The sequence below is a fragment of the Lithobates pipiens genome, unplaced genomic scaffold (assembly GCF_037356315.1).
Source record: "Lithobates pipiens isolate NorthernLeopardFrog02 unplaced genomic scaffold, aLitPip1_a1.2 Scaffold_13, whole genome shotgun sequence".
Taxonomy (NCBI): Eukaryota; Metazoa; Chordata; class Amphibia; order Anura; family Ranidae; genus Lithobates; species Lithobates pipiens.
The window spans coordinates 205003324-205023859 of record NW_027507718.1 but is presented as its reverse complement, the minus strand read 5'-3'; the positions used below and the strand labels follow the sequence as shown (position 1 = coordinate 205023859).

General features: G+C 39.6%; 1 protein-coding gene across 2 annotated transcripts in view; it reads left to right on the top strand.

Moving 5' to 3' along the window:
* Window positions 1–16243, top strand: part of LOC143974592 (17-beta-hydroxysteroid dehydrogenase 13-like) — an 80644-nt gene extending 64401 nt beyond the window's left edge. Inside the window, exons 4-7 of one of the 2 annotated variants that reach the window (XM_077476143.1) lie at window positions 2116–2222; window positions 6983–7120; window positions 13820–13936; window positions 14962–16243. In XM_077476143.1, the coding sequence (XP_077332269.1) occupies window positions 2116–2222; window positions 6983–7120; window positions 13820–13936; window positions 14962–15052 (453 nt within the window). In that variant the 3' untranslated portion in view covers window positions 15053–16243. The remainder of the gene's footprint in view (window positions 1–2115; window positions 2223–6982; window positions 7121–13819; window positions 13937–14961) is intronic. The other variant, XM_077476142.1, reaches the window with a different exon arrangement.
* Window positions 16244–20536: the final 4293 nt, after the last annotated feature.

Genomic DNA, 20536 nt, shown 5'->3' with positions numbered 1-20536 from the left:
ATTAGTGTCACAGGTGACGCTAGTTAGGCAGGTAGGTATTTAGGTTCGCTGCAGCTTTTTATAGCGCCAGGGACCCCCATATACTACCGCATAAAGCCCCCTAATTGCCCCCTAGTTAACCCTTTCACCAGTGATCACCATATAACTGTTACAGGTGACGCTGGTTGGTTAGTTATTTTTTTATAGTTTCAGGGCACCCGCCATTTATTACCTAGTCTCACTAGTGTACCCCTAAATTTAGGGGTGTCTACTTTCCAAAATGGGGTCATTTGGGGGGGTTTGTGCCATCTTGGCATTTTATGGCCTTCAAAACTGTAACGCCCTTAGAAAGCCTGAAGGCGGTGCTTGGTTTTCGGGGCCCCGTACGCGGCTAGGCTCCCAAAAAGTCCCACATATGTGGTATCCCCGTACTCAGGAGAAGCAGCAGAATTTATTTTGGGGTGTCATTTCACATATGCCCATGGCATGCGTGAGCAATATATCATTTAGTGACAACTTTGTGAAAAAAAAAAAAAAGTTTGTCATTTTCCCGCAACTTGTGGCAAAATATAAAATATTCCATGGACTCAACATGCCTCTCAGCAAATAGCTTGGGGTGTCTACTTTCTAAAATGGGGTCATTTGTGGGGGTTTTGTGCCATCTTGGCATTTTATGGCCTTCAAAACTGTAATAGGTAGTGAGAAGTGAACTCAAAAATTTACGCCCTTAGAAAGCCTGAAGGCGGTGCTTGGTTTTCGGGGCCCCGTACGCGGCTAGGCTCCCAAAAAGTCCCACATATGTGGTATCCCCGTACTCAGGAGAAGCAGCAGAATTTATTTTGGGGTGTCATTTCACATATGCCCATGGCATGCATGAGCAATATATCATTTAGTGACAACTTTGTTAAAAAAAAAAAAAAAAGTTTGTAATTTTCCCGCAACTTGTGGCAAAATATAAAATATTCCATGAACTCAACATGCCTCTCAGCAAATAGCTTGGGGTGTCTACTTTCTAAAATGGGGTCATTTGTGGGGGTTTTGTGCCATCTTGGCATTTTATGGCCTTCAAAACTGTAATAGGTAGTGAGAAGTGAACTCAAAAATTTACGCCCTTAGAAAGCCTGAAGGCGGTGCTTGGTTTTCGGGGCCCCGTACGCGGCTAGGCTCCCAAAAAGTCCCACATATGTGGTATCCCCGTACTCAGGAGAAGCAGCAGAATTTATTTTGGGGTGTCATTTCACATACGCCCATAGCATGTGTGAGCAATATATCATTTAGTGACAACTTTGTGTAAAAAAAAAAAAAAAATTTTTTTTTTTGTCATTATTCAATCGCTTGAGGCAAAAAAATAAAATATTCAATGGGCTCAACATGCCTCTTATCAGTTTCCTTAGGGGGTCTACTTTCCAAAATGGGGTCATTTGGGGGGGTTTTGTACTGCCCTGCCATTTTAGCACCTCAAGAAATGAGATAGGCAGTCGTAAACTAAAAGCTGCGTAAATTCCAGAAAACGTACCTTAGTTTGTAGATGTGACAACTTTTGCGCAAACCAATAAATATACAATTATTGACTTTTTTTTTACCAAAGACATGTGGCTGAATACATTTTGGCCTAAATGTATGACTAAAATTGAGTTTATTGGATTTTTCTAATAACAAAAAGTAGAAAATATCATTTTTTTTCAAAATTTGCGGTCTTTTTACGTTTATATCGCAAAAAATAAAAATCGCAGAGGCAATCAAATACCATCAAAAGAAAGCTCTATTTGTGGGAAGAAAAGGACGCAAATTTTGTTTGGGTACAACATTGCATGACCGCGCAATTACCAGTTAAAGCAGCGCAGTGCCAAAGTGTAAAAAGACCTCTGGTCATTTACCAGCAAAATGGTCCGGTCTGAAAGTGGTTAAGACACAATCATTGTACAGCACTACTAAGCAGGAAGCACAGGAAGCATACTGACTGATCACTTTCACATCTATCTTTACAAAATAAAAAGCCTTAAGTTTTCTGTAAAATAAAATGATATACTATTCCAAAAACATTTTTATGTGTGTCGTTTAGACAAGGTGTTTTTAATTGTATACATTTTAGAAAAAGATATTGAAATCAGTATATTTATCAACCTTTAAATTTAGACTACCAAATCTTTCTTGCCTGCAATGATGAGAAAAAATCGGGGACACATAGCTACTGTGGCTTCTGTTTGCGGTCATATTGGGCTAACATATTTAGTAGACTACTGGTAAGTGACTTTTCTTCCAGTTTCACAATATTAGTAATAAAATATGGTAACTATGAATTGCTTAGACTCTGGACATTATGTGTACTCTAAACTATAGCTCTAGCAAGTGTACCTTATAAATTACATTAGCAGTAGAAATTTCTAGCCCTGCTCTGTTAGGTCTCATCCATGCTTACTAAAAATTATATTCTTTTTTTGTATTTCCTCTACATATTTATGTAACAGGCTTGCCACCAGTAATACTTGTAAATTGCATCTGTTTCTGTGTTCAATAGAAATCTTTATGGAAAAACTCATGTTAGCTAATAATACCAAAGATGCATTGGAATGAGTAAAGACACCCACAGAAATAAGACGGAAGTTAGAAACTTGAAAATGCCTTGATGCCAGCCCTACCTGAAGGAAATAATAATGATTGACAATTTACCTTGGGTATAATGATCCTTTCTAGCTAGAAGATGTCTGCTCAGGCCATAGATTGCGTGGCCTCTTGGGCACCCTTTTGGCTGTCCATCCGTGGCACAGATGATAGCCATTCTCCTTTTCTTTCTTTTTTTTTTATTGTTTTTATTAAGTAATTAAATTAATTAAAAATAAGGTAAGGTTTACAAAACAAAGCCTATTGGGCATACCCAGGCTTGAGAAAACAAAAAAAAAAACAAGCACACAGATTAAGTAATTAGCAACCAACCTAAGGGAACCTTACTCAAAGCGGCTGATGTGTTCCAAGCATAAGTCAGGAGACAACTCTCCTAAAGTATACCAAACTAAATCAGTATAAGATAAGAAAGAGCAAGACAGAATTAATTACGGGGCACTACTGTTGGGACAGTATGCCCGAACTCCGGGGAGAGAAGAGGGATATGAGTTTTGGAAATGTATAAAGTACTGCCAACATCCTTGTACAAATAGAATAAGAGAGAATATGCAACCAGTACATAAAAAAAAAAAAAGGTCGCCCCCTTAGGACTTTTTCGGGAGAGAAATATAAGAAGTAACAGTATGTAAAAAATGCACATAAGTGCTGACTTTATTAATTATATAAAAAATAGAATAAGTACAAAATTCACTTTAAAATACATCAATAAGTCAATCGTATACAAGGTAAAGATATCAACCCAAAGCTCACAGTCCACTGCCTAAGTCAAGTTGAAGACAGACGATTAGGTTTACAGCATATATCCCGACATGTTTTGGAGATTCACATTGATATATAATATTCCTTCATCAGGGGATTTACAGTTGGCTGATTTGGTCCTTGCTTGTAACATCAATTTAATTGTGTAATACAGTAATAGCATTTTTTGTGTGATAGTGTAAAAATGACAATTATACTTTACACTGTGTTCTATATCGAGACTACTGATACTTACATGGATAAAATTCATTATAAATCATAACAGGGCAAAACAGTGATGGAAAGAATACAGGCTGGCTTACAGGTCCACAGAAATAGAGGTTAGGCAGTCATGGATCTAGGGCCAATCACTACAGCGCATCCTCAAGAGATGCCTGATTGAAAGCTAAACAGCCAAGATAAACTGTGTAAACAAGTCATAGCAAAACATATATTAGATTAAATTAATCCTCCATGTGACATGAAGCGGCATAGCGATAAGGGTGTATGTATCCCTAGTTTGCCCATTTAAGTTAAACTATTTACCTTTGACTGCATTCAAGACACAGACCTCCGGGCAGCAGTCCATCGACTGACAAGTGCCAGCTGAGTGTCTGTGTCTAAGTACTATAACTGATATGAAATCAGCCAGTCAGTCTGACTTCAGGCTGTGTGGGCTTGCCCCATTTAGTCAGCTGTATGTGTAACAACTGATTGTGGAGCTCAAAAGCGTCTCCCAGACCCGGAGGCGCGTGGTGTATCCACTCCCTGAGGGGCGTGATGAAGTCACTCGTCGCTGTGTCACCGGCGGGCAGGAAGTCCCGATCTGTCTGGTGAGCCGACAGTGGGGACACATGAAAGCTCAACCCTGCACACGCGGCTTGGGCAGATACCCGGATGATACCGTGGTCCCCCAGCCATGCGCAGGTGGAGCCTACCTGCCGGTGGACAAACAATGGTTTTACAGCCAGCATGTGGTACAACTTACAAATACAACTTACAAATACAAAAATGTAAAACAACTAAACACATTGTACAATATACTACCATTATAGTAATATATAATAAGGGAGAAGAGAAATAAATAAAAAAAAAGTGTAAAATAAAACAAACAAATATAACTAAGTACCAAATAGCGTTACAAGCTCCAGATCATTGGGATACACAGAAATACGTAACTACAGTCCTGAAAGGGGCTACATACAGATAACCGTAAAATGGCCACATCCAATATAGATAGATACAATTCAATGTCTGTCCAGGTACAATGAGATAGTTGAAGCATTCATATAATTGTTTCGACATATATTATGCTCTATATACACAGCAAGGAAGAAAAATAGGGGAGGGAAGAACCCTCTACAGGTTCAATTTGCAAACTCCCAAGATGAATCCAGGGAGGAAGGGTCTAAAATGAAATTCCTCATTGAGGCCAGGTGGTGAGGTTGCCTACAAATTAAATATCCACCTCAACTCACATTGGAGGAGGTGTTTATTGAAATCGCTGCCTCTGGAGTTAAAGTGGATACGGTCAAGAGCAAGAAAGTAAACTTTGGGAAGTGACTCCAGATGGACCAAGGCCATATGACGGCCAATAGGTGCATCGGGGTCATGTTTTTGTATGGTTGTGAGATGTTGGTATATCCTTTTCCAGAACTCATTTTTCGTCTTCCCAACATAGTAGCACCCACATTCATATGTGAGCAGGTATACTATGCTCGGGGTTCTGCAGTTAACATACTGTTTGGGAAAAAAAAAATTGTTGCCCATTGGGCAGGCATACATCCTTATGTTTATCCATGTACTGGCAGTATGGACATACCCCACATGGTAAAGTGCTCAAAGTTTTACATACATCACCTCTATGAGATTTATACTCGCTAGCAACTACTTTGTCACCTACAGATGGTGCTGTCCTGTAGGTGACAGCTGGAGAGCTGGGAACAAAAGGGGCCAGCATCTGATCCATAGTTAATAGATGCCAGTATTTATTTAGAATACGTTTGACTTGCTTATGTTGTAATGAGTAAATTGTAATGATTCTTATCATCATTACAGGATTGTTTTTGTGTATTCAACAGGTCAGGATGGGATAGGTTAATGGTTCTCCTGTATGCTTTTTTGAGGCATGTATTGGAATATCCCCTTTCCAGGAGTCTCTTTCTCAAAACATTAGCTTAATTTTTGAAGCCGATGTCATCAGAGCAATTTCAACGGGCCCTTAGATATTGGTTATAGGGTATCGCTGCGAGAAGGGGTTTGGGATGAAAGCTTGTCACATGGAGCAGTGAATGCCCTGCCATTGGTTTCTGGTATAACTCACTTGAGAGACTCCCATCTGGCTGTTTTATCACGAGTACATCTAGAAAGGTGATTTCCATTGAACTGTGGGTCATTGTGAATTTTAAATTAAATTAATTATTGTTAATTGAAGCCAAAAATTCATACAGCAAGTCAATCGATCCAAATAAGGAATATGTCATCTATGTAATGTCAAGACATGGCACATATACATAGACATGGCACATATACATAGACAGTGATTCATTGGTAAGCAGTGAATGTTCCCACACCCCCAGGTACAGATTGGCGTACGATGGGGCCCAGCACGTCCCCATCGTGATGCCCTGTACCTGGAGGTAGTGGGAACCATCAAAGGAAAAAGCGTTGTGATGCAGAATAAACTCAAGAGAGGCCAGAATAAAGTCAATATACTTGGGTTTACTTTTGTCAAATTGTGACTAGGCCTTTGGCATGGGCGATAGTACAGTATAGGGATTCAACATCTATAGCAACTAACTGAGTGCCATCCTCAATGTGCAGGTCCTAAATGATCTGCAAAAAGTGGATGTTATCACGTACATATGACGATAGACATGTGACTAGAGGTTTAAGATGGTTATCCACTGCACGACTGAAATTTTCAATTAGGCTGCCACACCCAGATATAATGAGTCTACCTGGGTTTTTTTTAATGTTTATGTAGCTTTGTTGGGCATAAAAAATCGCCTCCCTTAGGTGGCTGGTCTTGACAAAATCCCATAGTTGTCTTGGTATAGCCATTTGATAAAATGCTTTATCAACTATTTAATAAAAGTCCTGTGTAAATTTATCCAACAAAGACCTAGAGATAGATCAATACCATTCAGAGTTACAGAGTATAGCCATGCACATCTCAATGTAATGGGCACTGTTTATGACCATGACATTGCCACCCTTGTCACTCCGTCCAGATGGCCTATACCTTAGAAAATGTATTAGGGCAACCTCTAGATTCATACAGTATGTGAATTTGTACAATGCTATCATTTTATTAACCACAGACTTCCATAATTTTTTTTTTCCCACAGGCAGGGCAGCTGAGGCTTTAGTACTCATTATTAATCTGGAGCCATCCCCTGAAGTACTTCTATTTTTCCAAAAGATGCTCAGTCTCCCAGGCTGAATGATGACCAGATCTAGTCAATCCAGAAGACATATTATGCATGAATGCGCATCATTATGGCCCCACCTCCTAAGTGCATCACTACATTGCCCTTTAATTACAGTTTATTAAAGCTGAAGGCAGTACTAATGTCATCAACAGTATTATTTTCTTCAAATGTCTGCAAATACAAATCGTTTTTTGTATGTTTGGTTTTAGTGCCAGCAAATTTGGAGCTGTTGGTTTTCATGAGTGTATGACTGCAGAACTTGCTGCCCTCGGAAAAGATGGTATTAAAACCTCTTGTTTATGTCCAGTGTTTGTGAACACAGGATTTGTCCAAAAGCCAAGTACAAGGTAAGAATGTTGACATTGTTATATAATGTACAAACAGTGCCACACAAACAATGAAGACTTTACATCTTATGCACCCATGGTTTCATTGTATAAGACAACTTCAAGAAGTTATTTAAAAATGTTATTTCTTTTATTGCATTTAAAGTCAACCTTTGTAAAGATTAAAAATTATATGTCATCTACTTAAAAGCAAGCATTAGGGGTTCCTGGTGTTACATTTATTAACCAGGAATTTAGTTTGCTTCACTTATCTAGGGATACTCTGACACTTTAGGGGTCTATTTATAAAAGAAAAAAATTGCTTTGCAAATATTTTTATCATTTGTGCAAAAAAAAAAAAAAATTAAAACCATTGGGTCTGGTACAGATTTATTTTTAAATAAATACTTTAAAAGACAGTCCAGAAAAGTTGCCAATGAGAATGCATAGCATCATATAGTACTTAAAAATACTGTACATTGTTATATAGATATCACCCTAAAATCTCATGGTATGCCCATTATCTGACGATAACGAGAGTGGTCAAATATGTGTAACTATGTCTTGAGAGTTTGCTACAATGTTTTTCCTCGTCATTATTGTGCCTTGGATGTAAACCAACTCATTGTGATAATACAGTATGTTCCTGTGCAGATCTTACAAAGTCTGTGACCAGTATAAAAAGTCTGCAATTGTCATTTCCCCTATACTTTCCATATTTTTTTGAATTTCAGACAACACCTAAGAGTACAGTAAATGTAAAAAGGAGAAAAGAGATGAATAGTGTGGGAGTTTAGATGAAAGAAGAAGGGTGGGGGAATAGTGTTCAGAAGAGCTGGATTGGGGGGGGGGGATTGTCTAGGTACCCCTCACCATGTCTGAGATTAGCTATGTGGTTTTTGATGTAGATAGGGAGTGCAGAGTTCTTGAGCAGGAAATTACTCTGTAATTGTGGAACACTAAGTAAAAATTTGTCAATTTTTTGGGCCTTGGCTGCCAGTCAGGGCCAGTGCAAGGATTTTTGTCTACTTAGGCGAAGGTGCATTTTGCCACCCCTACCATCCTCCCACCACCTCCTCCACAACGGCAGTATTGGGGCCATTTCTTACCTTTTTTAATGTTTAAAGTTTTAAAAATAATTTCAGGCCAAAAGATTGCGTAAGACACCCTATAGAAGAAAATGTTGGTAGTTCTAATTTTTTATGTGACATGACATTAGCGCAACTGTTCAGTAAAAAATACATTAAACCCCCGTTCTCACCTATGCGAATTAGATACGGCTTACACTGCATCCAATTCGCAAGACATTTTAAAATACATTAAAATATTTTAAAATACATTAATTTAAAATACATTAAATGCGTTGCATTCGCACTGCGCAATGCACAAAAAACGCGTGCGTTTTCTGGGCATTGCGTTGCGAATTACAAGCCCATTATCCTCTATGGGAACACATCAGATGCATTCCATTCTGAACACAAATTCTCTCCTTCTCCTCACTACACCTCCCCCCTCTCCCCCCCCTCCCTGCTCACTGATCCGCAGCTAAAATGCAGAGGAACCTCTGAACAACTGATTTTTATCTTCGCAATGAAACCGGAGCTTCAATTCGCAACGCACATGTGTGAACCCGGGCTAAAGTTCATTTCTGGACACATAAATACAATTTATTACCGAATTTTTTTTTAATAAAATATAAAAGATGAGGTTGTGCGGAGTAAATAAATACCCATGTCAAACCTTACAATTGCGTGCGCAGTGTTTTAAAAGCCCCTACAGGTCATCAGTTTAGAGTTAAGCAGGAGCACGTCTCATATATAACATGTGTAGGACAATCAATGTTTTCATACGTAGGTGCCCCAATGCACGCATTTTTTGTAGGTGTTGGGTGTGTGTGTGTGGGGTCTCTAAAAAAGTTAGTTTTTTAATATGTCTTCTTATATACTTAAAGCATTTTTGGTTTTATTATTTATTTTTACATATATTTTTTCATTTATTTTTACTTTTATTGCTATCATATAGGGCAGCGGTCCCCACCCTTTTTGGCACCAGGGACTAGTTTCACGGCAGCCAATTTTCCCAGGGAGTGGGGACAGGCTATTCATGGAGTCTGTCCACAGCCCCCCTTTACATTACAGTGCCCCTTTACAGTGCAGTCCCCTTTACATCACAGTGCCCCTTTATATTAATGTAAATGGGGACTGCTCTGTAAAAGAAGCACTGTAATGAAAAGGGGGCAGTAATGTAAAGGTGGCACTGTAATGTGTAGTGCGGGGACAGTGATGTAAAGGGGACTGCACTGTGAAATAAAGGGGACTGCACTGTAAAAGGGGACTGCACTCTAAAGGGGTACTGTAATGATTACAGTGTCCCTTTACATCGCAGTCTCCTTTATATTGCAGTGCCCCTAGCAATCAAAGCCACCTCCCACCACAGTGCCCTTGCAGTCTACCCCCTCCCCCTTTCCCCTCTGACATGACACTTCTCCAGGATTTTTTTCTCATAGAATAGGTGCAGGAACTCAAATTGGTGGGAGGGGGGATTGGGTGCAGGAGAAGTAGTGATGTGGTCTGTGTCATCGAGTGGGTGTGGAATAATTTTACAGTGGGGTTTAGGGACATTGTTAAACCAATGATCTATGTATGCTATTCTGTGCGTATGTGTTGTCCCTCCCTACCTGGTAAAAATCTTCTGCAGTCAAAATTTTACAACTTTTCCTCTAAAAAAAAGCAACATCTATCACACACCTCCTATCCACTGCTCACCTCTTTACCGTGTCCAAATCTCCCCTCTGCACACCACTGTCCACAGCTCACCCCTGTACCTTGCCTGCAGTTCACCCCCTAGCCACCAGTGCTCATCTTGGTAACGAACCCCTCCCCATTACCACTGCAACTCAGCTATTCTACTATTCTGTTGCAGCACTGATTTAGAGCAGGTAATTGGTTCCTAAGTGCTCTCCTTTCAGCTGCTGCAGATACATACATACATACATAGTAAGGTTGAATAGAGACTGAGCGTGGGTGTGTGTCTACAATTGTCCCTATCCCTGTACATTGTGTCTCATTAAGATGCTCATCTATTATTATTGAGGTACCCATATAGTGCTGACAATTTACGCAGAGCTCCACACATACATCGCACACTCACATTGGTCCCTACCCTCAAGGTCCAAGGTCTGCAATTCACATTCATTTACTAGGGCCAATTTTGGACAGAAGCCAATTAACCTACAAGCATGTCTTTGGAGTGTGGGAGGAAATCAGAGTACCCAGAAGAAACCCATGCAGGCACAGCGAAAACATGCAAACTCCAGGCAGGTAGTATTGTGGTTGGGATTCGAACCAGCGACCCTTTTTACTGCTAGGCGAGAGTGATTACCACTGTGCCGCCCTCAAGTTCAAAGGCAGAGGCAATGAACAGTCTATATGTCCTCTCCCATCTCCCCTGCCCACCTGACGATGTCATTCTATCAGCAGGGCAGGGGGTGTGAGGAGCTCTACATTCCAATCTGCAGCTCCTCTCGCCTTCTGCCCTGCTGATTGGATGACATTATTGGCTGGGTGGGCAGAGTAGCCGGGAGAGCACACACTGCATGGCCACACAGTAGGAGATGAGCGGGGATCGCGGTCCGTGACAGCCCAGTGCAGACCACCGCAGCCACTCATCTCCTGCTGTGCAGCCCAGTCAGCAGAAGGCCACAGACCAGCACCGGTCCAGGGCCTGGGGGTTCAGGACCCCTGATATAGGTGACCAATAGCCCCCTATGTGATAGTATACAGTTAACAGGTTCTGTTTATAGAGACACTTAGGGTCTATTAGACTCTGAATGTCTCCTCTCTGATCCACTGTGGCTGATGGAACATAGCTGCTTCCCTCAGCACTGATCCCTGTAAGGGTTAATTCTGCTTAGACCTGGACAATCAGAAGAATTCTTTCGGAGCTCCGAAAGCATCCAATGCAGACAAGATACTCGTTAAATGAATGCTTGTTTTTAATAGTAACAATCATACTCTTATACAAATTATGGGCAAAGAATATTGCACAACTCGAAGAGAAAAGGAGGGAGGGAGAGAGGACAGAGCTCATGACACATAATTCCTATACAAACATATGTAGTATCTCAGACATAATTGAAACTATTTAATGCTGACATTTTGACTTTGTCTGAAGACATCGTTTCAGAACCAGTTTTTACCAGAACTTATCTATAATGTGGTCAACAAGACCCTTAAATAAGAGATATTCTTCTGTCAGCTATATTAAAGTTTTAGCCATGTTAACTCTCTCCTCCTTCCATCCCCTCTTAAATCATCAAACGTGATTTCACCATGATCATTTAATGTTCTCTGTGTGGGGTCATTTAATTGCATTGTATAATTACAGATACATTAAATAAGTTTGAACAACATATAACAATGATAAAAACCAGGCACATTAAAATTAACATTCCTGCCTGTCAGAACCAAGAGAAGTTGGAACCGAAAAATCTCCCTAGTCCCTTAAAGGGGTTCTACCCATCATTTGGCAATATCTCTCACTTCAGCTTGGAGGTTTGACACCTCCTTTCAGTGTTTATCAATTATATCATAATAATTGAGTATTTCAATACTGGTATTATGAATCCATTTGCAGCACCCATAGTCCTCCATTACTTCAGAGTCCAGTCAGAGCAGCACTGGATTCGATAGCTTCGTTGTGCATATCTAGTTGTTTACACATAGCCCTTTGTTCAATACTTTTCATTATATTTCTATTCCCCAACCTGTCCACGAGAGAAATCATGCCCAGGCTTGGTCTTTATCAGGAAACAACTCTCTTTTCTCTATGTTTAAGAGGGTACCTGGGGTATGCTCTAACTTTCAAAAGATGGTGGTGGTTTCCGTTTTCATCTCCTATGATTCCCATACCTGGAATCAATGAGGCCAAATAACACCACCCACGGGTACCAACCGGTATCCATGGATAGCATTCCTTGCTGCAACATACATATACACTCTTCCCCAGGGAAAATGATCATTGGCTTATAGTATGCTGAAAACCTTCAGAAACAGTGGCCATGGTCAACTGGTTCCAAATTAAACTCACAGGGTTGTAGATACCAGCTCTCTGATTCAAGATGGTATTTAAATTTGTATTAAGTTCTGGGTTATATTTATAAGGGAAGTTAAGAGAGAAATGTGGAGTGTGCTTGAATGCAATTTACTACATACCCAACATTTGTCATAACCTGACCTCTGAGAAAAAGAATACTTATGCTGAAGTAACAACATTTTATCAGTAGGGGGGTATGAGTCCTTTGGGCCCTCCACGTTGGATTTCCTCCTTTGTCTAGTTACTGTTCCATTAGAAGGGGGGCTGCATATGGCCTTTAGGTTGCCCAAGTCCTCAGGATGATAGAAACAATTGGTGATGATCCAAGTCGGCAGAAACACCATCAGTGTCAGCTTAAAGAGTAGCCACAAGGCTTTCCCAAAAGTCTGTGGTGAGAGAATTGAGGCCATCTTTTTCAGAGTCTTATTATCACCTGTTTCACTCGCTCTTCAAAGATTTGCATCACATGTTTGACCTCCTTTATCTGTGTCTTGCTTCTGGGTCCTTTGTGGTACTTTTTTATTGTCTCGTCATGGATCCAGGCTCCGGATTGTTCCTTGAGTGCAGCGGCTCTGGTCACTGTGACTATGCAAGTGGGTGGGCCAAAAGGGTAATTTTGCTTCTTGGTCTGGTTCAACTGGTGAATTACGACCAAATCTCTGGTTTGGAACTTGTGTGTTAGTTCCTGTGAGGGTAATAAAAATAATACTTTACCGTAGATGCCATTCAACTTCATAAACAAGTTTCTACAATATTCTTCCTGTATCATTACCAAAGGTTTCTTAATCCAGGGCGTGGGAAAAAGTCGGCCCATCACGATCTTAAAAGGGGACAAGTGATTTGTCTTTGAAGGGGTCATTCTTATTTCTGCTAAAACCGCAGGCAGCACAGTTTTCCATTTGGCAAATGTGCCACCCGTAGCTTCCCTTATTTTATCTTTAATTATTCAGTTCATTCTTTCCACTATATCTGAACTCTGTGGTTGATATGGAATTTCCACTCTATTTGCAAAGTCTTGTGTTAACATTTTAGCTATAGCTTTCCATCCTTTATGTTCTATGCCATGCTTTTGGTATTCATGGTTTCCCCTCTTTGTCATTGAGTCCTGTCTCAGGACTCATTGTCAGATGCTGTGTATGCCAATAGGCCTGATCTTCTGGTTAAGCCATAGCCTGTAGGTCCTGCAAAACCTGTTCCCAGGGCAAAGTTGGCGGTGTAAGGGGGGGGCATTTGAATAAAGGCTGGGACCGTAAAAGCATCTTGTCTAGCAGCCGCGTCGGCCAGTGCATTTCCCTCTGAAATGTCATCAGTACTGTGTGTGTGCTTTCATGGGGTGACCTAATGTAAATGATGTAGCCATTTCTACAGCCATGGCACAAGAGGCCAAAGCCCTCAGACACGGCAGCATGCCTGGTACTAGAACTGGGACTACTCTAGAAAAAAAAGGCTACATGTCTCAGCTTTCCTCCATGCTCTTGTGCAAGGACCCCAGCCATGGTTTTGACTTGCCATTTTAACTCCTAAGCTATACGCAACTAACATTCACCCAAAAACTAATATTAGCTATTAAATTATCTACCTAGCATGTTTTGAGAAGAAATTTTATTTCCACTCTCTAAATTCCAGATTATGGCCTGTACTGAAACCTGAAGATGTCTCTAGGAGTTTTGTGGATGGAATACTAACAAATAAGAAAATGATTTTTGTTCCTTCTTATGTGAAAAACTACCTGGTGCTAGAAAAGTAAGTTAAGATTGCGATCACTAAAATACTGAATACCATTGACTCACTTAAGTGAGCACTGGACCCTCATGCAATAAACACATCAATCTCAAAACACAAACTCATTTAGAGCATATAATGTATATAAAGTTTTGGACCTTGGGAGAACAGAATATTTTATATTTTTTACCCTTTTTTTCTGATCCAGCCCTCCCATGCACCTCTCCACCAATAGATTATGAATAATAGGGAATTAACTCTAGCTATCAGGAAGCAGTGGTTTACTATTGTATTGATCTGTTGCTGCAGGATGACGGTTGGGTGGAACTGGGTCAGCACTGACATGAAGTGTTATGATGTCACAAGCACTTCCTTTGGAAATACAATGTGGGAGAATTTATTTTGCAGTGTTCCGCTACATATTGCTCTTACTGAGTGCTGTGTAGAAAGACTGTAAGTCTAAAAGCCAAATAAATTTTCTCCTGGGCAACGTGCTAGACTAAAAAACATATGGAGTTGGGGAGAAGATGACTAGCCACTAAAGCTAAACCTAAAATATATGAGATGTTTAGACCTTTCTTTTGCATTGCTGCCCAATACAAGTTTATAACAAATATCAATGGGGGGTGCTTAGCGTTCTTTTTCAACATCAGCCAAGGGTCCCGCATTCTAAAACAATGCTTTTTAGGGGGGAAATTCACTTAATTATGTGTATTTCGTGTATCTCCATTCTCCGAATCAAGAAGTCTTTGGGTCTGCATCAGAAAGTTGCATAATTATGCTCTCATGGCACTGCATTGCAGAAAGCCAATGTTGTTGGCAAAATCTCTATAGACTTGCACGATGCCAGCTTATTCTGTCTAAGAGCAGACATCTACTAGGTCCTCATATTTAGACCCAATGACCATAAGATAAATGTAATACATACAGTAAATTACAATTAGTTCATCTACATCTACAGATTTTTAAGATCAGAGTTCTCTTTAAGGGATGAATATTAGTAGGTATCACCCAGCTATTTACAAAATATCATTTTTTTTTTTCAGATTTCTTCCTCAGAGGGTAATAGAAAGAATAAACAAGATGCAAGATGTAAAGTTTAGCACTGACTTCAGAAGTGCATCCAAGACCAAATAACTTGGTTCTAAGATTCTTGACAAAATGTTGATATTTTTTAAACAAAATTAGGTAATCCATAGACGAACAATAAACAATTTATATGTTGCGTTTTGTTAATAATACTAGCCAGATTTATCATAATGTGCCACATTATTTTGTTCAAAGAAACACCTTAAAGCAATTACATATATTATGCAGCAAACAATAATCGTATCATGTTTTTTGTCTAAAGGAAAACTATGATTTTAGGTCAGATTCGTTTTTCCTTTTTTTTTTTTTCTAGTTTATAGATCTTTAAACTGAGATAACATAACTTTTTGATATTTACGCTTAATCTTTCACACATAAACAACAAATGACAAAGGATTTCCAGAGTACTATAAGTGGGAACACAGCAGAAGCCGCCTGCCTTTATATGAAACTGTGCTTTGCCCATGTGTCAGCACTTCCTGTGGATATACTCAACTTCCATTCCTCCTTTTTCCATCTAACATCAGGCAAAAAGTACCTGGTAGTAGTTCCAGGTAGGGGGCCTATGTGACTCACTCCCCTTCCTCTTTTTGCTTAGCCAGACACTGTCATATGAGGTTAAGGGAATAGTCCTGTATATTCTCTGATTCAGATTTACTTGGCTTACTTTCCTCTCTTGCAGTAGCAAATGTAGTTTTTTAAAACATTTTGTATATATTTCATTTTTCTCATAGTGCATCAGTAATATAATATTCTTACTGGTTTAAAACAAAACAGATATACCCTATAACCATGTATATTTTAACAATAAACTCTTCAAGATAATAATATGTGCATGTGTTTTATATATTTTTTTTGTTCTACTTTTTGCCATCAAATAGTTTAAACTGGATGCATTAAATATGAAAATTGCATTTTTATTATTTTTGTCTGAATTTGTTATTTTCAAAGCATAGGTGCCTTTGTTATGACACACAACAAAATCTATTTTGCCACTTCTTGTGATTAAAATAGTACTATATATGTCTATATGATTACTAGCTGGGCACAGAGCAGATCTTTACCCTGAGGTACACATTTTGAAGGGACATTTTTAACATTAATTTTAGAGCTTCACAGATGCTGCACAGAGCACCCAAAGAGGATGAACATTAAAAAAAAAAATCCTACAAAGCTCACTATTTAGAAAAATTTAACCTTTGAGTTACTTTAATCTAGACATTTTGAAAATTCTGAACTCTTGGCGTTTTGATGTTATTTTTGTTAATTTTGTCAAAAAAAGTATATAAATGCAATTTTTATCATGCTTGTCTCAGTTTGTCCATAAAAAAAAAAAAAACGAACAACATGTTGTCTCAGTTTGTCACTAGATATTCAGATAGCAAACCCTTTTTCTATAAAGCACGAAAAAATATATTTTTCTGTTTGCCACGGTTAAAGTGTTACCAAATTTGTCTCATTTAATCAGTACCAGAGCACATACAGTGTCTTGAATAAGTATTTTATACCCCTTGAAATGTTCCACATTTTGTCATGTTACAACCAAAAATGGAAATTTATTTTATTGGGATATTATGTGATAGACCAACACAAAGTGGCACATAATTGTGAAGTGGAAGGAAAATGATAAATGGTTTTCAATTTTTTTTACAAATAAATATGTGAAAAGTAGGGCGTGCATTTGTATTTAGCCCTCCTTAGTCAATACTTTGTGGAACCACCTTTCGCTGCAATTACAGCTGCAAGCCTTTTTGGTTATATCTCTAACAGCTTTGCATATCTAGAGAGTGACATTTTTGCCCTTTCTTTGCAAAATAGCTCAAGCTCTGTCAGGAGGTGAACCTCCACCCCAGTCTCAAGTCTTTTGCAGACTCCAATGCCCCATACACAGGATTGTATTTTCCGACGGAAAATGTGCGATCGGATCATGTTGTTGGAAAATCCAACCGTGTGTGGCCTCCATCTGACTTTTTCCATCGGAATTTCCGACACACAAAGTTTGAGAGCTGGATCTCAAATTTTCCGACAACATGATCCGATCACATCAATTCCGATCGTCTGTAGCTTAGACTGACAGGCAAAGTGCCACACATGCTCAGAATAAATTCTGAGACGGAAGCGCTCGGTCAGGTAAAACTAGCGTTCGTAATGGATATAGCACATTCATCACGCTGCAATGTTAACAATTGTTTAATGCAGTGCATTCTCTTTTTCTTTATAATGCTAGAAGAATTAAGTTGTTTTGCTGCTCATATTCACACAGACTTCTCCAAAATGTATTTCTTTATTTTTATTCTTCAGATCTCCCGAATCATTTTTTTTTTGTGGTTGTTTTTTTAATCAAGATCTCCTTTTTTGAAAATTTCGGTCATCTTCGTAATGATTTGGTGTGTTTTGTGTGTCCACTTACCACAAAACCATTATTATCTTTTTATTTTATTGTTTTATTTTTTAATCTCGAGGAGGTTGTTTGGTGTTGGTGTCCCTTGTTAATTTGACTTTGCATTTTTGAAATGTACCTGCCTACTCACAAATAAACTGTCCTTTTTGAAGTAAAACACATAGACAAGTATTTCTTTAACCAACAAAAAACCTTTATTAGCTGTCATAATCAAATAAACAGGAAGGTAACGCTGGAGAAACTGGTAAATTTGGCAAAGCCTTTGGCCCCCAGGGCAGACATCAATTATTTAAATGCTAAATTGTTGACCTGATGATTCCATATCTAAGGGAGAACAGTCTGTTCCAGAAGTCCAAGAGATCAGGCTGTGGTCATACAAGAGCCTGCATCTTCTGTCAGACCAGACTGAACCCAGGCCATCAGTCTATGGTCTTCCTTAGACACTTCCCTCCAGGCTTCCTTCCAGGCTGTGGCTCTGCTGTTGTAGTTGTAGCAGGAGGTAGAGGAGGAGGAGGGCGATGGTCGATCTCCCGGCTGCCACTTGCCACAGCCTCCTCCTGGCTGCCACTTGCCACAGCCCCCTGCCAGCTGCTACTTGACACAGCCCCCTCCCGGCTGAGGTCTTCCTATGAAAATGGGACATAGTTTTAGTTTTTTTTTCATCAAGCACACAATTTTCAGCTCATGACTGTTGCAAATTGAATGTTAATAAATAGAACAGACTATCATTCTGACCCCAGCAGTTTTCATTATTGTCTCAATCATTTTGGTCACTACTGTCTATTGATATGTAAAACACTTTGTTAAATCAGAACTTACTGATCAATAATAACATCTAGTTAAAATCATTAAATGTACGACAATAAATATGTTGAACAATGCTATACCTGTCTAGGGCCCCTCCACATATTGCTGCCTGGAAGGCCCAGGTTGGCCATTGGAAGCCTCAGCTGGGGGGGGAGGAAGCCTTGAAGGAAGACGGTAGAGTGGTGGCCTGGGTTCCCTCGGGTCTGCCAGAAAATGCAGACTGTCATAGTACAACATCCTGGGGACATAAATGTCATCTGCATCTTCTGATCTCATGGACTCCCAGACCTTCTTGCTCACCCTCAGATATGTACTCCTCAGGCCACCAATTTTGGCTTTCACAAAGGTGATGTCTGCCGTACGGACTATCGTCTTCATCAAATCAAGCAGTTTCTCCAGCGCTGCCTTCCTCTTTCTAAGGTCCTTATAAAAGGGGTTGTTCATCTGCCCCAGGCAGGGCAGCTCCCTGAGCATATCAATAAATAGCCTCAGAAAATGTGGTTCCTTGAAGGGATCCATATTCTGTGCAAGACACAACACAAGACAACCCCTAATGTCAGGCTAAACACTCCTGATCTTGTCCCAATATAGGCCTCAATCTAGAAGCAGTATAGGCTAGGTGATGTAACAAGTTAAAATTGTACCTTCGTTCGAATGATCGGCACTTCAGTTCCTCCTTCCTCCGCTCACAGATCGTACGTACGACGCACGTGTGTTACGTTTTATATACAGTGCGCATGCATGAAACAACCGCCCCTGATGTTCTTTCTAGTCTATTCACTGCCCCATCTCTTTTGGCGCAGTGGGGAGAGCACATGGCGGAGACACAGCAGGTGCACACTAATTATTGTACTAACGAGGAGGAGGAGGATGATGAAAGCCCGGAGCCAGAAACGTCCTATGATGGGAAGTATGGACCTTACCCAAACCCAAATATCAGAAAGGCCAAGACTAAAGTTGTGAAGAGTCTTGGAGTATGACGATCCAAGGATCAACTGAGGAAACGCTGGTCAGACCTGAAACTGAGGGAGCATGATCAGTACAGAAGGATCAAGCGAGTTCTTCAAAAAAGCAAGTAGTTGTCCTTATTATTATTATTGCTTGCATACCGCTCCATGTGCTTTAATTTAATGTTGCACAGTTTAAAATGGCCACTTTCATGTTCATGGGTTCAATCGTTTGTAATAAACATCATTTGTTCACCCACTTCACCTACGATGTTTTATCAAGTTGCAGTTAACTACATTTGTTCAGGCCTATTTCTAGTCAAAGGAAATTTGTTGTCTAGAGGGCTTTTTAATAGAATGAAATGAAAACTTGATTCAGTGTAAAAGAGAGGACACTGAGCACCTGATTACACATCTGGACTCAGAAACACTAGTGTGGGACACCAGAACACCCTTTTTATTAGGGTGTCCCACACACATGCTCCAGTGGATACTATAGGGGTGTCTCTATCTGTCAAACTTACACAAAACAGGTAAGTATTCCAGCTTTAGAAAGCCTCAAAAATAATGTTTTCAGCTTTGAACTCTGCCAAAAATGACAATTGTACGACACTTTCAAGCAATGTTTCATATTCCTATTTTTGCCCTCAAATATCAGTGTGCTAAGTATTCCATTTTTACATTCTCATAGGGGAGAGAAGACTCGGAATGTCTGAGGACACCAGGGTCCCCACACCTCCCAAAGAAGTGGAAATCCAAAAAACAGAAGCAGAGGAGGATGGAGAGGTTGTTGAAATTTGCGAAATTAGCACCACAACAGGTGCGTGTCTGAGACCTCAGCTTCAGGTAATAGATATATGCCTGCATATTTATAATACAATGTGTTTTTTTTTTTTTTTTTGGTTTATTTTTAGGTGATGTGGATGTTGTGGAAAAAGAATCTCATTTTACCAGTGAAAGTGCCCAGATCATCATCGGGAGCAATCACGATTTAGATAATTTCAAGAAAAACATCAATGAGGTTCAACAAAAAATGTAGAGCATCATTGATGTTTTAGGGAGAATCGGAAACACCCAAAACTAGATAGCATTGATTTTCTTTTTTTAAAAACAGTTTTATATTTTTGGAAAAGCCAAATTTGGAAGATGCACACAGTGTGTCAACATGTGCTATCTCCCATCATGGGGGATCAATGTACATGTTTTGTGTTGCTACTAAAGTGGCTGAGATGAAGGGGTTGCACCCCCAAAACACGTACATTGATCCCCCATGATGGGAGATAGCACATGTTGACATTAGGCATGGGATCAGTTTAATTTATATTTATTAGAGAAAAAGAAAAAACCCAGAACAAAACATAGTATACATAGTATAAA